Genomic DNA, 21,815 nt, shown 5'->3' with positions numbered 1-21,815 from the left:
ATGGCTTGGATATTTTGAATGTCTTTTGGTGCTGTCACTCTCTCTGGGATTGCCAGTTTGCATGGAAACACATTCCGTGCCATAACAGCCCACATCTTGAAGACTTTTGAAAGAACTCAGAAAACTTGGAGGAAAGAATATCTGGAACCTTTTAATTACCAGGTTCTTCAAATTCAAGCAGCTCACACTGCACATACCCTTCCCCCAAGTTAAATACCTGTGTTTGCCTCCTTGATCAGTTCATACCAAAATTTTTCTCTACCTTTAAAAGTAAGGACATAGTTACCTCTGTACCTTTCAGGTATGTGTCTGCCACCTGGTGCTATCCAGGACATTTCTTGTCTCTCCCTGTACTCCTGCCTATCCTATGGATATTTATTGTTCACCCTGATCAAACCCATCAATTCTATTCATTTCTAGTCTTATTAGAAGTTCTAGAAAATGTAGTGGAAAAAAAGTTAGATGCTAAAGCTATTGGTGTAGACTAAGCTTTGGATTACCTGTGGATTTTGAGCATCCCCTCCATCCCTGACCCCTGAAGCAGCATCAGTAATTCAGTCCTTGATACAAATAGCCACAGCGACTGAAAACAGCATATCTACTTTTCATGACTGTTCAAGGAGCAGATTGCTCCGGTTCCGGTTTCTGCTGGTGCTCTGTTCTTTGGCCCCACAGGTTGGCAGCCTTCTAGGCAGCTGCTGTCCCTTTGAGTGGGTAAAGGCATGAGGCAGTGATCACAGACACCTGGCTATGGCTTACAGCAGAGTCACATGACTGAATGCATGAAAGAGCAAGAGCTGGAGAGATTCTGGTTTGGGCCCAAATCACTAATCATTTCACTTTATGAATAAAAGCAAATGCTTCGTAAGCTTACATTATTTACAGTGCTCAGGTTTTTCAAACATCCACCCAAAGTTGAGGACCACCACACCACGGGGAACAGTTCAGTGAACTATGTACAGAATTTACAAGGAATTTTACACAGTAGTCTACATTCCAAAAACAAATGGACCTTTGCGGTTTTTTTTTCAGATGTATGTTTGTCTCTTCAGTTCAACCCAGAAACTGCTGACTGAGCCATCTTGAGCCAATGCTTGCACATTCCTTTCACCCCTTCCTAGGATATGTCATTATACTTTAATAAACAAACGGCAGCGCACCCCCCTTTGACAAGACACTATTCAAAATTTTGGACCGTTTCTTGGAGAAATCTTGGAGACCGTTTCCTTCTAGAAGGACTATCCTGTATCCTTTTGGTTTAACTTGGCAGATTGTAGTCAAACCCTTTCTAAACAAACATTCATAAAATAGTCGTTGACTTTAGGACAATGGAATTTTGTCAATTTTCTATGAACTTGTTTTTTAAGGAAATCCCAGCCTTTTGGACTCTGGAACTATTACTCTTTTTCTCTGCACCACATTTTTCTCATTGACTTTTTAAGATCTATCACTGACTGTAATGCACAATAAAGGTGGTGTGTACACAAACACAGCTTATTCACTCAGCAGACGTGCCTGCCAGCTGCTGTTTTTATTTGGCAACAGAGGAGATGGAGATACTAATCCTGGATTATTCAAGCAGAAATAAGCCTTTACCTGGGTCTTTGCCTCAGAGAACTGCTAACTGGAAGGAACATCTGATATTTCCAGCCAAGGAAAAAAAATCTGAGAAGAAGGGATAAGTGTGCAGTCAGCATTGTTAAGTAAAAGGTGTGATGTCTCCCTTGCTCACAGCAGGGTAAGTCTTCCACACAATCTGTCCCACAGCTGAACTGTGAAATATGGGGTTCTCTGGGTGTAAATGGGGCATAAGGGAGTCTTCCGGTTTCAGTTTCTTCTGTTCCTTGATGCAGGGGATTTTGCCTATTTCCAGGGCAAAAGAAATCAACTCAATAATAGTTAAACAATAACCTTTGTATAATGTAATCTGAATCTTTCAAGAATGGGGGCCAGTGTGAGGACATTTCAGAAAGTTTAATAACTTTTATGTTCTATTTACAACATTTAGGGCAAGAAGAGGGAGAAAGCCAGAGAAGAAAGGTGATTCTCTGTCAGTGTTTGGCTTGTGAAGGGAGCAGAGAGGAAAGGATTAGTCTGGGATGTGTTCAGAAGTTAGGACAAAGATCGTGACCCATAAGCACGACAGCTTTTCAATGCTGTAGGCTTCCCTTGCCTCTGAGATCAAAGCCATTTGATCGGATTTGCATAATCATGGCTGTGATCCCCATACCATTCATGCCCAGTGGGCAGTTCAGGCCTAATCACTTTTACGTTTTAAAAGGTTAAAATGTAGGAGTTCAAAATTTTTTTTTTTTAAAGATGCTTTATATCTAAAACTATAACAAAATCACTTTAGATTTTAAAAAGGAAAATGTAGTACTGAAAAAACAAATTATCACAATCTTTTATGAGAAGATTTAAGTAGATACTTCTCTAGATTCAGTATTCCTGTCTTAAAAGCCTTTTAAACAGCTTTGACAGCAGAATGATTAATTTCTGTTCATCATCAGGCACCTAATTTCCCTTCCTAATGTTTAAACTAAATGACTGCAAAGTGGTTCCTGAGTCTTCATAGGCAGCAGGAAGCTCCCATTACAGACAGGACCACGTTCTACTCTGTCCTGGCATTATCCATGGCAAGGCATCTCAGCCTGCTGAGAACTGAGCAGAGCTTTCCATGCATGGATGACCCCGTGACCACAGGTTGAGGATTGCTCAGCCTGGGAAGCGTGTTCACATTTCCTGAAAACCTAAATGAGAATTTGTCCTCAAAATCCCAGCACTCTTCAAGAAATTGCTGTGATCAGTTTTTGTTTTTTAAAGGTGTGGTGGGACTTTTATATTTTTACTAGTGTCTGTTATTACGTCCAGCCCCACTCATTTATTCAAGGTTTCTCTTTTCCTCTTGCTTTCTAACTGTATTTTTTCCTATTCTCCCCTTGGGCTCATTCATAGGAATTTCAGCTTTCCCTTTCCCATTGTGACAGTAATTGTAGCAGCTCCCACTACTCTGCACATTGATTCTCTTCTGAGAGGAGAGCCAGACTGTCCAATGAGGCAGTCGTCCTGATTACCCCTTCATTTCCTCATCCCGTGCAAGGGTCCTGTACCAGAATGGCCTCCATCCGTGGTGAGTCAATTTGTGGTCTCACTCAACCTTGCAAATAAACATATATAATTTGACAAGCTCATTCCGAAGGAAAATGAGGTTTTAATGACATAAAATGGGAAGCGCTCAACAGTAGCTTGTTGAGCATGTTTAGAATTGTGTTGCTTTACTGAAAGTCATGAGAACCACGACCCAGAGTCATCCATGAGCACAGAAGAGGCTGCGCAATGATGACAGTGATTAATGAGTGTAGACAGGCAGGGTCCACACTTCAGGGGCTGGTGTGTGTGGTTAAAGGCTCAATATTTTGTCATTATGAGTTTCTTCTCTTTCTGTGATTTTGCTTTAATAAAGTGGTTTTTTTTTTTTTTAAGCTGGAAATCTGGCTTTGGAGGAAGACACTGACGTGGTGGATGAGCATTTCCTGGGCCATCCATTTTGTAGTTTGAAATGCAGAGCTCAGAGAACAAAATAAAAAAGTTCCAGTCGAGTCCTGTGTGATGAGCTTGTCACCATTAGATGCTGCTCTCTGGAAGGTTAAGCAATACATACAATTTGACTTAAGACTTGGCAGTGTGGATAACTGCCCAGGCACCCTTCTCATAACATGTATGTCTTGCCTTTCTCAGAGAAATAAATTTTCCTTGAGAAAAAAAAAAAATTGTCTCTACCTCCTTCAAATCCCTCACTGGCGTCTGGACCCCACATATCCTCTCTCTCCTTTTTCTGGAGCAGGAACTGTGGAAATATGATCACATGGTTTCATGGCATCAGGAAATTCTAAGGCTCATGAAGGAGAGTCAGGGCTGCTTTCTATAGCGGCCAGCCAGAAAAATATTGATTGTCCCCGAAACTCTTTATTCTTGAGAAGAAAAGAAAAATGTTCTCAGTGACTACCAGTTAGATTAGACTGGATTCTAATACTAACTTTGAACATCTGGGCAATTTGAGAAAGAAGCATTGGTAAGGATATCCATGGTCATTGTTGGACGGAGGGTGAGTTTGGGAGAAGAGGTGACTGACACTAGCTTTTAAGTCCCTCTTCTACAGAGCTGAGAAGCCTTTCAGGAAGGGACTCAGGAGAACTTCCGAGGGGAGGGAAACTGTCAGTATTATATCCCCACTTCCTGGAAACCTGCAACTTATCAATGGCTTTATTCTTCTGAGATGCTGAAGTTAGGTTTTTTTTTTTCTTTTTCTTGTCATTAAAAACATTTTGTTTTGTTTTGTTTTGTTTTGTTTTTGGCAGAATGAGATGATTACAGTTTACTCAGAACACAGTGCAGGTGGACATCAAGGTCCATTGTACATTTTCATTTTCAAATTATTCGGCAAGATCCAGGGCAACTAGGAAAGACTGCCAACAATAGCTACCACCCATCTACCTCTCTCTCTTGTGTTTGTAAACAAAGCAATCGACGGAACTCTTACAGAGCTAATAACCTGGACCACAGTAGACAGGAAAAAATACCCTTTTGTTGTTGTTGTTGTTGTTGAAGTAAACATGGTGTGATAATAAAAAGTGACACGAAAACCAATTGGATGGCTGAATCTCTTACCTCAAAAACCACAGCAGTGAGCGCTGTTGGAAACCTGTGGGGTTAGAAAACAAGCCAAGGAAGAGAGTCTAAACGAAACCATGAGACCGACCTTAGTGTACATAGTAAAGCCAATAAACGACATTAAAAAGAGAAAAGGTGATGGGGAAGAACATTCGGGACCACTTGTCTATGGAGTTCACATCAGTTAAGTCAGGGATCTTCACTTTGAGTTGCGAGGCGCGCCTGCGGATGCGCCCCTTGCCAGGCACCCCGTGCCTGTCCAGCCCGCGCCCGAAGCCCTCGCGGCTGCTCAGCGGCTTGCGGTACTGGATGCTGGCACTGTCGTACGAGTACATGGTGGCCTTGGGGTCACTCACACCCGTGAGCACCTCGGAGCCGCTGGTCTCATTCCTGATTTCCAGGGTGCTGAGGAGAATATTGCCATGGGCGTCGACCTGAGGGCAGAGAGGACATGCTCAGACACTCACCAAGGATATTCACTGTCATGCTGTCGTTGTGTGTGTGTGGGGGGGCATTGATCCTTTTGATTTCATGTACACTGATCCATTTCAGTAGATAGCTGGCTCCATGTGCTGCCTGGCAATAAAGATGATCTATAATTCATCTGTCTGACTATAAAATCTATCAATCATCTATCTCATCCTCTGTCTCTGTCTTCTGTTATTTATATCAATACTCTATCTCTATTGTCTGTCTACTACCAGCAATTATATGTTTATCTTCTATGTATCTGCCTATCAACAGTCTACCTGTGGCTATTAGTCATCCATTTCTTATCTATCATTTGTCTACCTTCTATCATCTATGTCAATCATCAATTTCTATCATTTATCCATCTGTTATCTATGGATCACTTATCTATTTTATCTTCTATCTACCTACTGCCTGTCTATCTCTATTAATTACTCATCATAGTTATCTATAGTCTAGTATTTGTCTATACAACTATTCTATTGTAGATGGGGTTTGTAAGACTTTGGAAGTTGCGGTGTTCTAGATTATAATCCATCATTGAGGGAAGTCAGGGCAGGAAATTAAGTAGAAACTTGGAGAAAAGAACCATGGAGGAACTCTGCTTCCTGGTTCTCTTTCTGACTTGATCAGCTGGTTTCTTGTGCAGCTGAGGCCGACCTGCTGAGGCATGGTGCTATCCACAGTGGGCCAGGCTCTGTCACACAGACTACCTATCAAAACAATCCCTTCCCAGGCACTAATATAGGCAGGTCTGAACTGAGCGATTCCTCAATTCTTCCTTTTTCCCAGATGACTCTAGGTTATGTCAAATTGGCAGTAATACCTAACCAGCTGTATCTTTTGTACCCATTTGCTTTCTGTTGCTGTGATAAAACACCATGTCCAGACGCAACTTGAAGGAGGAAAGGGTTTATTTAATCTTGCAACTCCTAGGTTACGGTCCATCATGAAAGGAAGTCAGAGCAGGAACTTAAGCAGGGCAGGACCGGAACCAGGAACTGAAGCCGACTGAATGCTGGCTTACTCCCCCTGGCTCTCTCAGTTTGGCTTTTTATATAACCCAGAACTACCTTCCAAGGGTGGTACCACTCACAGTGGGCGAGGTCCTCCCACATCAATCATTAATCAAGAAAACGCGCCCCCTCAGACTTGCCTATAGGTCAGTCTGGTAGGCATCTTCTCAATTGAATTTTCCTCTTTTCAGATGAGTTCAGCTAGTGTCAAGCTGATGGAAAGCTAGCCAGCACAACTGACCCCTTGTCACCCTGACAAACAAATCACTTTTAAGTCAATCACCTTTCCTTTCCTGTATATCTCCAATATCCCTTGTTACTATCACAGTATAAAACATAATATAACTTTAAAAATCCCAGAGTCTTTAAAAATTTAAGAATTGTAAAAGACCAAGTTCTCTTTAAAAACTCTTTGACAAATCCAAAGTCTCTCAACTATGGGTTTCTACAAAATTAAAAACAAACAAACAAACAAGTTAAATACTTCTATTCAAAGAGGGAAAAACCAGGGCAGAGTTACAATAAAACCAAAGCAAAACCAAAATTCAACAGTATAACTAGCTCAAGGTCCCAAAATCATCTGGGCTGTAAAGGGCTTAGGCAGCTCCACTTCTCTGGTGTTAGTCTCCACAACACAACCCTACACACACCCTGTCTTGTAGGCTCAGCCTTGCTCACTCCACATCTGCTGCTGTTCTTTGTGACTATCACATGGTCTTGGCATCTGCAACATGCTGAGGCTGCACTCTTACCAACCACCTCTCTTGGTCTCTCTTCAGGGCCTCCAACTCTGCCACCCAGTACCAATCCTTAGCTTCCCTCCACTACCCTTTTAGTCCTAGGGTTTCCACTGCCATTGAGGTTATCATTTTACCAATGGTGTCTTTGACCTCTCTTTGCTCCTCACAGTGCCCAGCCTCAGCTTCTCTCCGTGACTCCCTCAATCCTACAGCGCTCATGCTACCAAAACCAGTAACAAACATGTGGGCACTCTCGCACACTACCAGATTTGGCTACCAGCATGTGATGAATGTGTCATTGACCCCTGTGGATCACAGCTTCTGGGTGATGACCCTGAGGAGACACTCCCTTGCAGATTTTACCTCAACCAGACTGGTCTTTTCTCAATTACAACTGGTTTCTCAGCCCTAGCTAACCACATCACTTGTCCTAGTACAGCAAAGGTTTCACTTCAGTTATGGTCTCTGGTTAACGAGAGCTTCTTCTTCAGCCCTAGCTGACAAGAAAGCACAGATTCTCAACTCAAGATATTATATGAGCAGCCATGATAGAGTCCTTAATTGCCTCTGAAATTTCCCAAGCCAGGCCTCCATTGTTTTGCATCTCTTTCAACACTCTTATCTTCCAAGCTCGTACAGAACTACCCATGATATTGGTTGAACCAAACACTCAATGGCTTTTCAAACCTACAGTACCCCCTCTCCCAAATCACCTCCAATCTTCAAGGAAGCAATATGGTTAGGCTGGTTACAGCTGTACCCACACTCTCTGGTACTGATTTCTACACTGGTTTGCTTTTTGTTGCTATGATAAAGCAACCTTGGGGAGGGAAGTGTTTATTTCAGCTTATGGTTTATCATAAGGGGGTTTAGGTGAAGAACTCAATGCAGAGGCCTGGAGGTGGGAACTGAAGTAGAGACCATGGAGGAGTGCTGCTTACTGGCACATAAATTTGAAGTGCTTTAAAGGGCACGGGGCAGCTGTATTTAAATAAAGGTAGTGTGCTTGGCTTATAGTATATGCTTCCAAGTGAGATTAATCTCAGTAAACATATGTTGAAAGTACGGAGATAGGCAGAGAAGCAAAAGAGTCCCATGAAGAAGAAAGAGACAAGCACAGAGGAGGAAAAGGCAAGCAGACAGAAAGCAAGGTCGGAGAATGGCATACGATGGCGGTAATCACAGGGTGGTGTAGAAGAGTGTCTGCTGTATGCCTAGAATAATGGTGCACGCTTCATAAGTGTTATTTGTATGTGCTCATTTCACTGTTTAAAACGATTACCACGCTATGCCACCTTCATTTTATAGATAAGGAAGCTGAAATTTAGAATTATTAACAAACTGATTAATGTTTAGTGTTAGAGTCCATGCTGAGCTGTTTAAAGCTTGTGTCTTTCTACTTGGGTTTTGCAACATCCAATGGTGAATTTCATGGTGCAGTGGATAGCTTCCAACATTGAGTTGACAATAATGAGAATCAGTGGCTGGATCTGGCCTGTAGCTCTTTTTCCCCATTCTTATCTACCATTTGTTCCTATATTAAGAACATTGTTACATTCTAAGTGGAAGATCCACTATGCCCTGGCCCTATACATTGATTTGTTTATTTCAGGAGCTTTTGTTTGTTAATAATTAATATTTTTAAATAGTACTCTGTAATTTATCCATTATTTTCAGCAGAGCACCATGAAACACATTATATTATCCTACTTCATCCAGTGGTGAAACTGAGTCTCAGAAAGATTAAGTGAACTGTCAAAGATTAAAGAAAATATAAATATAAAATATAAATATAAAAAGAGCATTAAATATGGAATGTTTTTGTATCAAATATTGTTTCTCTTTTATTTGCATATTAGTCAAAGCATTTGTTATCTTCAAAGCTTAAATTAAATTCCTGTTTCTTTGTGTACCTCTACATTTTTCTTGATAATAGTAAATTCAAGAGCTTTATCCAAACATGTGAGTGCTGACTAATGTGTCTGATACAGTGTATCAGGATGCTTGTGCACGATTAGAATCCTTACAATAGACAAAACATTAGCACCAACTTTTAGAGTGAAATGTCCAAATTCGTGTAGCTATAAAGACCAAGAAACAGGAAGGGCTAGGGGCAGGTGACTAAATGTAACTGAATGAAGTTAGGGAGAAGTGAGCACTGTAGGGGAGTAAACATCTAAAAATTATACCACAGGTCAGTGCTGGATGACAGATATGCACCTCCTTGTTGCCAGAAGGCGTTCTTGGCCAGAGAACCCAAGAACCTAGCTTTGTATTTGACGACTGCATATAAAGTTGGCTTGGTCCTGTAGAAATTGTTCTTCAGCCCAAATGAACATATATCTATGTCATGCTTGCCCCTTTTCTTCACTTATCATTTTAACATATTTCTGTGGAATGTTGATATGTATTCTTAAGGATAAGTCCTATTTCTTACTCAAGAGTGTAGAGATGATGAGGAGGGTGAGGAGGGCCAGGACTAGGGCAGTACAACAGAAGGGAAAGGAAGAAGGATTCCACAGAAGGATCTATGGAAGAGTATCAAAACCCAGGAGAACTGACCTGATCATTATTTATAGGGTAGAGTGCAGGCTGTCTAGAAACTTTTAGCTTGTTGATTTGAGAATGGTCATTAGAAGATGTGGGGAGTTCATTGTTGGGAGAATCTGAGGGATAAAGAAAAAAAAATGGGATATTTTGATCAAGGTGTGTCACACATTAGGTAGCCAAATGGTGTTTGCTGTGTGGAGATGGCTAGAATAATGTGACTGAAACTGAGGTGTATGTATAAGTGTGTGTGTGTGTGTGTGTGCGCGTGTGTGTGTGTGTGTGTGTGTGTGTGTGTGTGTGTGTGTGAGAGAGAGAGAGAGAGAGAAAAGAAGAGAGAGAGAATGAGAATGAGAATGAGAATGTGCGTGCATGTGTGCGTGCGTGCATGTGTGTGAGTGCATGTGTGCGTGTGTGTGTGTGTGTGTGTGTGTGTGTGTGTGTGTGTGTGTGTTTGGGGGAATAGATACGGAATACATGAAAAAAAACTGATAGATGAGAGAGGGAAGCAAAGGATGAGAGAAAGGGATGATAGGAAACTCAGATGGAGAGGAAGAGGTAGCCAAAAGAGGAATATATTCCCCAGTGTTTCGGAGAGAACAGGGGACAAGATATTGTAGAAAAGGCTCAAGGATTTATCAATGAGGTCATTGTGGTCTTAGAAATAAGGTGGATCAGAATCTAGGTACAAAGGATTGAGGACTGAATTGGTGGCCGCAAGGTTCAGGCAGTTCATATGAATTGACTTTATCAAAAGTTTACAGTTCAAGGATCTGGAAAGCTCAGCAGTTAAGATCACTTACTGCAAGTGTTCAGCTGCCAATACCCAGGTCAGGTGGCTCACAACCTCCTACTACTCCAGCTCCTGGGAATCCATCCAATGCTCTGTTCTGGCCCCTGTGGGCACTTGCAATGCTCACACATATTCCCCCAACTCAGGCCACATATAAACAATTAAAAAAATTTAAAGTTTGTAGTTTAAGGTAAAAGAAACAGATCATTGGCTAACATGTCAAGATAGGATGTCAAAATAGCTGACGAGGCAAGGATTGGAGGATACAGGCAGATTTCCAGGAAGGTGGTGGACGATAGCAGAATGAATACCTTCTAAACTGGAAAGTTCACACATGTAGGACTGGGAAGGTGACTCTCAGCGACAGTGACATCTGACAGAAGGATGTGTTAATGTTTCCCTTTGCCTGAGCTGGATGCAGCTCTAGCCTATGGTGTGTGTGTTCACACCATGTAGAGTGAGTTGGAATTTGGGAAAGTCATTCCTAAGGAAGTCTGTTGCTGAAGCTGAGGAGCTGAAGTGACAAGGATCTATACTTTAGAAGATGAAGAATGGAACATATGGTTTTTTCAAACATTCTAGGTTTGAAATACTCATGAAAAACATGAACCACCGATTGTTAAGACACATATTTCACTGAGGTGCATTGTTGATATTGGGAAACGTGAAGGCATGCTTTCCATCAAATGCTGATGGTTTCATCACAAGGGGAAATTGTTACCAGTTACAGGAAGCTTCTTGAAAGCAGTGGCCGGAATCCAGTCTGGAAGGGTATAGAGATGGCAAGGCAAGGGACTGGGGGGTTGGAAGCTGTGTTTTCCTCCTGATTTTTTTAATTAACTGATGTTCATTGACCTTGTTTTAGTGAAGATTTCAGCATTGTCATGTATAAATGGATGATTTTCGTGAGGTAATCTAATGGATGTGTTTCTAGTCTTTGGCAGTGACTATGAAGTATAATATTGTAACATAACATTGTAAAAAACAAAACTTGTAAATCTGAATCCCTCATCTATATTGTATACATTGTGAAGTTAAATTATTATGAGTAGGTAAATAAACAAGTTTAAAGACACCAGAATTAGCCAGGGATGCATGCAGGTGCTTCTCATTAAACAGAAGTCAGAGTATATCTTATTATATTTTTCTTAACCTGGTGCACGTACGAAGACATCTAAAGCCTTCGTGAGGGAAGTAAATCTTTTAAAGCAGTCTCAGTTGTTGAGTTAGAAACCATAGTTTCAAGTGGTGTTTTGACACATAAAAGAATGAATCCAGCTCTAGAACTTTCTATGGAAGTTGATTGCATTGCTTAATTATTAAATCAATGGTACAGTTTAAGAAGAGCCATATAAAAATCCTTTTATATTTCCAGTAACTTTCTTACTGGAATAGGGTTATTGTAAGAGCTGATGTTATAGACTCTGTGTGTGTAATCATGCATGTGTGTGTATGCCTATCTCTCTCTCTCTCTCTCTCTCTCTCTCTCTCTCTCTCTCTCTGTGTGTGTGTGTGTGTGTGTGTGTGTGTGTTAGTTAGACAGCCTGTTCATGCAGCACTGATGCAGCTCCCCCAAAAATAAAATCCACAGGGAAAATGTCTATCGATTTTTCACATCTTCAGACACATAAAGAAGGTGCATTGTGCCTTGTCTAATCTGTACTGGACAAAGGCTGCTCAGTTAATGTGGGATCAACATCTGAGTGGAGCATGACTCAGTTAAAACGGATTTTTAAACCTTGAATCAGATGGAATTAAAGCAAAGAGAATGGATCTTTATGGAAACGAGGACAGTTAGATGTTCAAAAGCAGAAGGTGACATAACTGTTTAGTAGGATGACCGTACCTCACTCTTCACGTTACCCTAGAGGAAGGAGATTCCTGCGTTTATTTCCAGGCACAAGTGGATCAGGATCATGCCCAGCTGCCTATCTCTTCTCAATGACCTGTGCTGATCATCTCCTGGGCATATTTAGAAAGAACAGGCCAATATAGCTTGGCCTCATCTGGGTTTTCCCCTCCCTTTGGTTTGTTCACAGTGAGGGTGCAATGTGAAACTGCAGTGGTAAGGATCTGCATAGTGCATCCCGATACTCTTGTGTGTAAGGACTGTGGTGGCTCATGGATTCCAGTGACTTCAAGATGAGTTGGATTCAGTGAATGGCTGCACTGTGCTACCTGTTTATCTCAAAAAAATATTTACTGATTCTTTCATTGTGTTTAGAGCATCATCAAATCTAAATCTATAGGGAATGAGCATTATTACTGGGGCTTCAGGAGGATGCGTAAGCAATCCCTCTTTCTTCTACTTCAGACAGTTTATCTAAGAGCACAGTTTACATGGTGAAGAAGGGGAAGCAGAGGATGCTGCTGCAGACACGCAGCCCCGAGGGCTGGCTGATACGTCACTCTTTACTAGATGGGCACATATTCTGTGACGCAGGAGGTAATTTTAAGAGGAACACGGATAAAGGGTTAAAGTGCTCATTTCTTCACCTTCCCCACTTATCCAGCAAATGTTTATAGAGTGCCTGCTGAGCTTCGGGCACTGGGCCAGATGCTGCTGCAGGACACTATGTCCCTCATTTTAGAAATGGAAGGATCTCAATGAATAAAACCTTTAATATTGTATTCTCCCATACAAACACTGAAGTTCCCTCCCTCCTTGAACTGGCGGCAAGTCTTTTACTGGACAAATGGTGTCACCTCTGTTAAGTGCAGACACTCAGTGCTCTTTCTAACTGTCCTTTTTGTGTTTGCTCTATTGTGACTCTGGGCCTTTCCGTCACCTTACTCCTAGATGATCATGTTAGTTGGCCTTGGTAGCAGCTGACCACAAACAAATGGAAGGGCTCACATATGAGGGAAAGCCATAGGAGGAAGAGATACCTGGCTTTTGGTTGCTGGTCTCTCTCCATCCTTCCTGCAGCACAGGGCTTGTAAACACTTGGCTTGTAAATTCTGACTCTGGGCGGATAGTGGTGAACAAAGCAGACAAGGTTCTTCCTCCCTCCATCTCTCCTTCCCTCCTTCCCTCCCTCTCTCCCTCCCTCCTTCCCTTCCTTCCTTCCTTTCTTTTTTTTTTTTCTTCTCGAGAGACAGGGTTTCTCTGTGTAACTGCTGTGGCTATCCTGGAACGAACTTTGTAGACCAGGCTGGCCCCAAACTCACAGAGATCTGCCTGCCTCTGCCTCCTAAGTGCTAGGATTAAAGGCATGCAGACAAGGTTCTTAAAGTAGTAGGCCTTACACCCTTATGTTCTCAAGAAGGATAAAAAGCAATGTTTTCCTCTCCCAGCATCAATTTATTTAAAAATCAATATAAAGAAAAAACTACCTATCAGTCTCCCTATCATCCATGTATTATCTATCTATCTATCTATCTATCTATCTATCTATCTATCTATCTATCCATTTACATCTATCTATCTATCTATCTATCTATCTATCTATCTATCTATCTATGTATCATCTACTTCATTGTATTTAGATTTAGAAAGTGTAACCATCATACCAACTGGATGAATTTTGCATTGTTTTCCTTATAGTCCTGCTCATATTTCTTCAAAAAAAAAAGTGAAAATTCAAAATGAATTACATTTTCCTATGTTCCTCTGGAATTAACTACAGAACAGCCCACAGCATCCTCTGTATCAATATATATATAGGCCTCTTAATCTCAAAAAGGCCAGAGCAATACTATTTTCTGTTTTTTCCCCTTGAGTACTTCATTAGAATTTCCCTCAGTAATGCAGACTTTGTCTTGTTCAAACTGAGAAAGGGGCTTGGAACAATAAAAAGACTGAATGAATGAACAAGTAAATGTCAGCATTGGTAGTTACAACTGTACAGCCATTAATTTTGCATGCCAAGTTGACATTAGTCTTGACATCATAGTGAAGTTATTTTGCAGATGTAACTGACACAATTAGTTATTGTAATTAAAGGTAATAGTACTTGATGATGCTAGTGGCCCTAAATGATCACTTCTGAGTAAACACAGGATTCCTGGAGAAGAAGAAAGTGTGCCTCAAAACTGTGTCCACGATTCCAGACAGTTCTACAGATTTGTGATCAAGTTTAGCTCAGTTTCTAGCCTGAAACTTGCTCTACAGAATTGAGACTCCACAGCTCCCCAACTGCCTAAGATAATTCCTTAAAAATAGACCTTGTTACATGCTGTTGGTGCTATTGCATTGGCCCTATTTTTCTGGAGAATCCTGAATGATAAAAAGGTATGCACAAAAATCCCGTGTGGGCCTAAAAGGACAGCTGTCCAGGAACCAGCAAGATGGACAGCTGTGTCTCTCGCTACAGAAGCAGTACACCAATGTACCAACTTACTTCTAGCATGCCCCAGCCTCTATCTTACTCTTTCTCTCTACCTTCATCATTTCCCATTGTAAAAAAAAAAAAAAAAAATGTTACCACTGACTGCACTTAACCATCCTGGATATTTTCAATATGTAAACATAGCAGAACTCATTTCAGTGTAATTGAAATAAAATACATTCTTGGTGGTGGTGGCAGCTTTAAAGCCTTGTTGAGGCATACATACCTCCAGGCTCAATCTATGCTGCAAACACGATGTTATTTCCTTCTTCCTGGCCAATAACGAAAGATTCATATATACTAAGTGATTCTGAATTGCGGACCGGGAAGATAGCACATTGGTACTGGCTGCCAATTCATTGTTCTTGAGAAGCCCGCAGTCTATCTGAAGAAGCTGTCCGGGTGAGTGGTGGCCTCTATACATTGCCACAGACAGCCTGGAAGGCCACAGCCACTACGTACTTCTCCCTCTCCTAGGATGTGCCACATTTTCAGACTCTTCACCGTATCGTCTGCACTCACCACGTTTGCCAAATCTGATCCGTTGGTCTGGAATTTCTCTTTTGGGGGGCCTGGGTTTGGGTTGCTGGAGCTTTGCTAATGGTTTTTCATTTCCTTGTATGTCCTGACAACTACTGTCAAAAACAAACACTGTATCATCACTTTGAGAAAGGGCAGATGGATAAGCATAAACCTACATATATGTAAACAACTATACATACTTTTTAAATATGTTTATTTCCAGGAAATAGAAAAATAAGAAAGACAAAATGGGATTACTGGGCATTTCTAAAACATTGCTCAGGCAGAAAATATCATTTTAAGTCCCCTTCCACAATTCTCTCCTCATGTATACCACCAAAGCCAATGGTTCCACTTAAACATATCTTCATTCTGACCACCACCCTCTACTATGGCCTCATAACTGATCTTCATTTTTTGAACAATGTGGTCCTCCTGCTTCTTCTGTGCATAGCAGCCAGAGTGATTCTCTAAGACACAAAGCAGATGATGCCTTCTCTGTTCAAGTCTGTTTTTAGCCATTTCCCAAGCCATAGAATGAAATCTAAAAATTTCATCATAGTCCACAAACATCATGTATGCAGGCCCCATTCTCACTGCTGTTTCTCTTGGGCATTTTGCTCAGGACTCTTTGTGTGTGTGTGTGTGTGCGCGCGCACGCGCGCGCATGGGAGAGAAAGCCAGGGACTTACTGTGTGTTCTAACTGGCCTCAAAATTGGGATCCTTCTGATTCAGCCTCCCTAGTGTTGGGAAAGCATCTGTGGACCACTCTGCCAGGCTCTGGCTTTTCCTACTCAGTTTTCTAAGTCTGAAGGGCATTTTACCTGCCATTATATTCTCCTGGAGTATTCTTCAGATTGTTACTAGGCTGAGTTCTTCTTTTATTTTTAATTTTTTTGCAGTGACTATCTATCAGGTCATTTACATAGCTCTATACACATTTTATTTTCTTAAAAAAAGATGTATTTATTTTTATTTTACGTGAATAAGTGTTTTGCCTATGTGTCTGTCTGTGGTTTATGGACCTGGTGCCCATGGAGACCAGAAGAGGGCATTAGATCGAAAGAGAGTTACAGAGGATTGGAGACCACCATCGTGTGGGTGCTGGAAACCAAATCGGAATCCTCTGCAAGAGCATTAAGTACTGTCAACTGTTGAGCATCTCTCCATCCCTTCTACACACATTTTTCAGTGATCTCAAAAGAATGTAAGCTCAGATAGGCAGGAGACAACTGCAACTCATCGCTGAATATCTTGCTGGTCCTTCCAGAACTGAACCTGAGGTGACCTACAGGAGGGACTCAGTTAATGTCTGCAGGAAGAAGAGCCCCAGACTCAAGCTTTCCACCCTCTCTTTAAACTCTTTCGGTTTCAGTGGTCAAAGCAAGAGTTTGCATGAACCAACTTTGAACATGGTCTAAAAAAATCTGATTCTCCTTTATTTCATTGAGTGTTAACATCCTCCCAGCCTGGACTTTACACGTGCAATCCAAGGGTTTTAGTTGTTTGTGGGGGATGCCTGTTGATTCAGTCTTTCTAACTCCACCTTGCTTTCCTTCAATATAGCCACTCTGGCATTCCTTTGGTGCAGATGGTTAGAGCGAGCCTGATGGCATCCTTTAGACTCCACAGGCGTGTGTTTGCACAGACTTGAGTGTTTGGTGTTTTCTGTTTTACTCATTAAAAAGACTGAATTCTGCATGACAAAGAAAGTTAAGTTGGAAAGAAGAAAACAGACTCAAACCTATGACTTCTTTCGGTTGTAATGATTGGGTTTGGCATTATGAAGACTTTATGGGCTGAGCTGGGGTTATAGATCTTGACACTATAAACCTAGAGCTTTTGGAGTTACCACGAGAGAAAGATCTACTAAAAAATAATGCCGATGTAAAGGAAACTGGAATTAAAGGATTAAGAGCGGAGGCTTCCTACTTACAATGTTTGCTCAAAGAGCCTCACAAGAAACTAGAACCAGGGAGTAGTTACTAAGTTAGATTTCTGTCTCACTTATCAAAAGATTCCTAGCTATTTGGGAAGTAAGAAAATAGATACTAAAAAAGAGAGAGGATAGGAAACAAGGAGGAACAGGAAGAGGAGGCAGAAATAAAGGAGTGAGGAAGAGGAGGAAAAAGGACAAAACCTGAGAACAGTTGGACTCCCGGGAATTCTGGAGGTGTGATAGGTTTAAACATGTTTAGGGATCAAAAAAAGTGATGCAAGCTGGATTTGGGCAAAAGTCTGAAGTTTAAAGCTCATGAGCAAATGTTGTCACAGGATTGTCAGTGGAAAGTGTAGAGTTCAAGCTCCTAACTCAAGACAGTGAGTTTCATCCAACAGGGTCTACGTTCCAGGCACCTTGAAAGGACATGCTGCTGAGGAATGCTGAGGTCCAGGTTCCAAGGCCAGCTGCCATGTTCCTGGATACAAGCATGAAGCTTCTTACCTTTGAAATATTCATCTTCACAGGCATTTTGGAGACCAGTCCAGGACACAGCTTACTTCACATGCATAACATTGCTTGGCAGTGTTTGGATGATTTTGCACAAAGAGTGGAAATCAGGGAGAAGAGGCTGATCACAGAACTGATATCTAATTACAGAAAGGAAAGTTCTCCACCTTAACCTTTGGGATTGCAACTGCACGTTTGTTATGAAATTTTTCATAGATTCTCCCAGTGTTCCTCATGATTTACAATGCCTTGCAGTAGTTTCTGGTCACAGACCACCCCTACATCCATTTCATCCATTTGCACACAGCAGACACTGTAGCCAGTATATACAGCTAAAAAAGTTCCAGGTTAGTTTAGAAGTATCCCAGAGGCAGCTTGCTTAAAGTCTTGTTGTGCTGTGAAATCTGTCTTTCAAAACTCTAAATACCATCCCTCGTTTCAAATGGTGCCCAAGGGGTTCATGAATCTACAGTCTTTATCACCTTGGAGATTGAAACTCTCATAATGTCTGGATTCAGCATCTGCACTCATATAAAAAAAAATGCTTCACTGCAGCTGGTGGAAGGTATAAATCAATACGGGGTCTGCACTTCTGAGGTATCAGTCTGGATATCCTTTGACCTAACTGCCCAGTTGAGGCCATCAAAAGTAATGTGTAATAATGAACAATGTCACTCCACACTCCAGGATACCAAGGCAAATCCTAGAGCTCTCTCACATGAAAAATCTGGGAGACTAGACACATATCAATTAAGTTGAACTTTTTACAAGCATCTCACAGGAAAGAGGAAGGTCGTCCAACCACCATATTAAAGGGAAATACAATAATTTCTACAAATTTGAATTTAACCACAGTGTAGCAGTTTTTGAAATAGCACAATAGACATTATTTTACATCTTGAGACGATAAACTGAGCAGATGATGTTTCTTATGGACACTTTGCCCCTCTGACCCCCTAGCTGAGAAGATGAGGAGGTTGTGATTTGCCAGACCCAAGCATTTGCAGGATCATTTCAAGTTTCATGAGATGGTGACACTACATATGCTGGAGAGTTTAATGTCAACCTGACACAAGCTAAAGTCATCTGAAAGGAGGAAACTTCAATTAAGAAAATGCCTCCACAAAACCCAGGTTGTAGGCAAGCCTGTAAGGCAGTTTTCTTAGTGATTGATGACATAGGGACAGCCCATTGTGGGTGGGACCATCTCTGGGCAGGTGATCCTGTGTTCTATAAGAAGGCAGGCTAAGCAAGCTAGGGGGAGCAAGTCAGTAAGCAGCATCCCCTCAATGACCTCCAGAGCAGCTCCTGTCTCCAGGTTTCTTCCCTGTTTGAGTTCCTGTCCTGACTTCCTTTGATGATAAACAGTGATGTTTAAATAAATAAACCCTTTCTTCCCCAAGTTACTTTAGGTCATGATATTTCATCACAGTAAGAGTAACCCTAACTAGGACACTGTGTAACCATTATCCCATCTACATATAACAAAGTCAGTAATAACAAAGTCAGTAAAGTCTTAGCCCAATCATCTTTGAAGGTTATTTTTAACAGTATATGACACAGTGATTTAGAAAGAATACCAGAGGTTCACATAGGCATGTTTGATAAAAACATTATTAATCAGGAGTTCATTGCCTAGTATGCAAGAGACCCTGAGTTCAATCGCCAGCAACACACACACACACACACACACACACACACACACACACACAAATAAATGAAAAAAAAATAGGAACAGTAAGACAACCTTTAGCAGAAGCTAAAGTGGACGATTGTCTCTTTTTCTCATTTCATATAAAGATGCAAGAATTTATAAAGAATTATGATATGTCACTCAATAATTTGAATGAGCTCTGAAAACTCTTAATGGAGAAGGTCTACCAGATATTCACTCATTCATTGATTCATCTGAGACATACTTATTTGGTTTCTACCCCATTGTAGCCATTGAGGAAATGATAGTAAATACAGTGGACAAAGGTCCAGTTGCCTGTCATTGTAAACTACAGTCTAATGAGAGGAAAAATGCTAAGGAATAACTACACAAACACATGCTATTACAGCAGTTGCACAGTAGAGATAAAGGAGTCCATGGGAACAGTGAAGAGAGGAAGTAAGTACAAGCTGACTCATGTTCCAGTTCAGGAATCTCCAAAGGGCAGTGTCCATGGTAAGAACCTGAGTAATGGAACTGGAACTAATCCCTTCTTCTCCACAGAATCCAATATTAGTCCATCGAATGGCATGTTCAAGCCTGTGACTTACATCCATTCTATTTCATGGTTTCAATTGGGACATGTAAGCTGAAATGAGCCCTTTTCTCCCCAAGTTGCTTTTGGTCATGGTGTTTTATCACAGCAATAGAGACCCTAATGAAAACAGTATTCTATGGTATGAATGTACTATAGTTTGTCTAATCATCTATTTCAGAATATTTTGGTTGCTTTCTGTTCTAGGCTGGTACTTACATTTCCTACAGACTTTAAAATATATTAATTACAGTTATTCTATAGTGTTTATCTTTCAGGTCAACACTTGAAATTCTTAAAGTCATACTGCTTTTGGTTGTGATATCATTTTCTTGTTTCTATCCAGGTATGTTAATATTTTACTATGTACTAGATATTTGGAATGAATGTATTATAGAGACTCTGGATTGTTTTATCAACCCTGAAGAAGTTTGGGTTTTGTTTTCCTAGGCACTTTAATCAGTACCATATTACCTAGAATAGGTGGGAACATGGTTTGATGTATTGCTAGAGTGAGTCTATGTGTTGGTTTGAAAGAAAATGGCCTCCAAAGGGAGTAGTACTATTATTAAAAGGTGTGGCCTTGTTGGAGTAGGCGTGGTATTGTTGGAGGAAGTGTGTCACTGTGGGGGTGGGCTTTGACTTAAACTTCATTCCAAAATTATGATCATTTGGGAGATTTAATGAAAAGTCTGATATGTTTACTACATGAGTAGGCTAGAAACAAACTCTAAGCTCAGTCACTGAAGTCCACGTTGTGGACAACAGCTGAAACCTGTTTCACTTTGTTTTTTGGCTTCTACTTTGTAGTCTGTAGCTGTATTTACCTTTGAGGTTGCCAAGCCACCTTTTCTGTTGCTATGGAGAAGAACAACTTAAGGGATAAAGGGTTTACTTTGCCCAACAATTTAAGAGTATTGTCCATCATGGTCAGTAAGTCTCTGAGATAGATGCTTGAGGTGCCTGGTCATACTCCATCCACAGTCAGGAACCAGAGGGCAATGGATGCTCTCTCTTCAGCTATCTCCTTCTTATTTTATGCAATCCAGGACATAAACCCCGAGAATGGTGCTTCACTCTTTAGGGTGGGTCTTCCTCTAACTTAATCTCAATTAACCTAACTGATGATTTCTCACAGGCACACCCAGAGGCTAACCGAAACTAAATAATCTCTCTCAAGTGCACCTGGAGGCTAGTCTCCTAGGTGAGTCCACATCCCGTGCAGTTGACACTGAGTACTAACCATGAAATGGCCAGCTTGGATTCTTGGGCTCTTACCTGCACATTCAAAGGAACTTGATACTCAACGTTTGTGTATCTGCTATTATTCACTTCTTTCTGAAATTTCAGGTACCCTGAAAGTATCAACATCCATGCTTTGACTCATTCAGCCAATAAAACTCCAGTTTTCTGCTGAAGTGCTGTTGGGGAAAGCTGTATGCCTCATGGCCTGTGGCTCTCATAGTACAACTCACTCTTATTCTTTTCTATCTTTTGCTTGTTTTCAGTCACGTACCTCTTTAAGCAGAATTAAAAAACTGCCGGTTTTTATAACTTCTGTCTATCAGGGAGTTTGATACAAACTACTCTGCCTTCATTTAAAACACTTTTTTTTTTTAAATTTTGACATTGCATTTGCTTGGTTTTCTGTAAGAAGTGCTTGTAAATTCCCCTTCCAGCTGTTTTTATGGTTGAATCTGAGCTCGTGGCTTAACCACTCTATGGATGACTTCAGTTCCACTGAGGGCCAGAGCCTAAATTCACAGAGTCTAACTATTCACTGTAGTTCTCTCCTTTGTTTACCAAGCAGAGCTCATGTTATTCTTTCATGTGTAACTTTACAAATAGATTAGAATAAATTATAATGGACTTGAGAGACTCATCTCAGTCATAGGTGTACACTGCAGTTGAGGAATAGGTTAAGCATATTCCCCCCATTTTTCATGTGTTGGAAACTCCATTCTCAGTGTGACAACGTTGGGAGTTAGATCTTTAGGAGTTACAGCCTGGTGAGAGGTGGATAGT

General features: G+C 41.0%; 1 protein-coding gene across 2 annotated transcripts in view; it reads right to left on the bottom strand.

The window, feature by feature from the left end:
• Positions 1-4,760: 4,760 nt before the first annotated feature.
• The window catches only part of Gabrb1 (gamma-aminobutyric acid type A receptor subunit beta1), a 391,894-nt gene continuing 374,839 nt past the window's right edge, over positions 4,761-21,815 (bottom strand). For both annotated transcript variants that reach the window (XM_059275098.1, XM_059275100.1), the window contains exon 9: positions 4,761-5,105. In XM_059275098.1, coding sequence (XP_059131081.1) covers positions 4,761-5,105 — 345 coding nt within the window. The remainder of the gene's footprint in view (positions 5,106-21,815) is intronic.

The sequence above is a fragment of the Peromyscus eremicus genome, chromosome 10 (genome assembly GCF_949786415.1).
Source record: "Peromyscus eremicus chromosome 10, PerEre_H2_v1, whole genome shotgun sequence".
Taxonomy (NCBI): domain Eukaryota; kingdom Metazoa; phylum Chordata; class Mammalia; order Rodentia; family Cricetidae; genus Peromyscus; species Peromyscus eremicus.
Note: the sequence above shows the minus strand (reverse complement) of the source record. Positions and strands in the feature narration are given on the sequence as shown.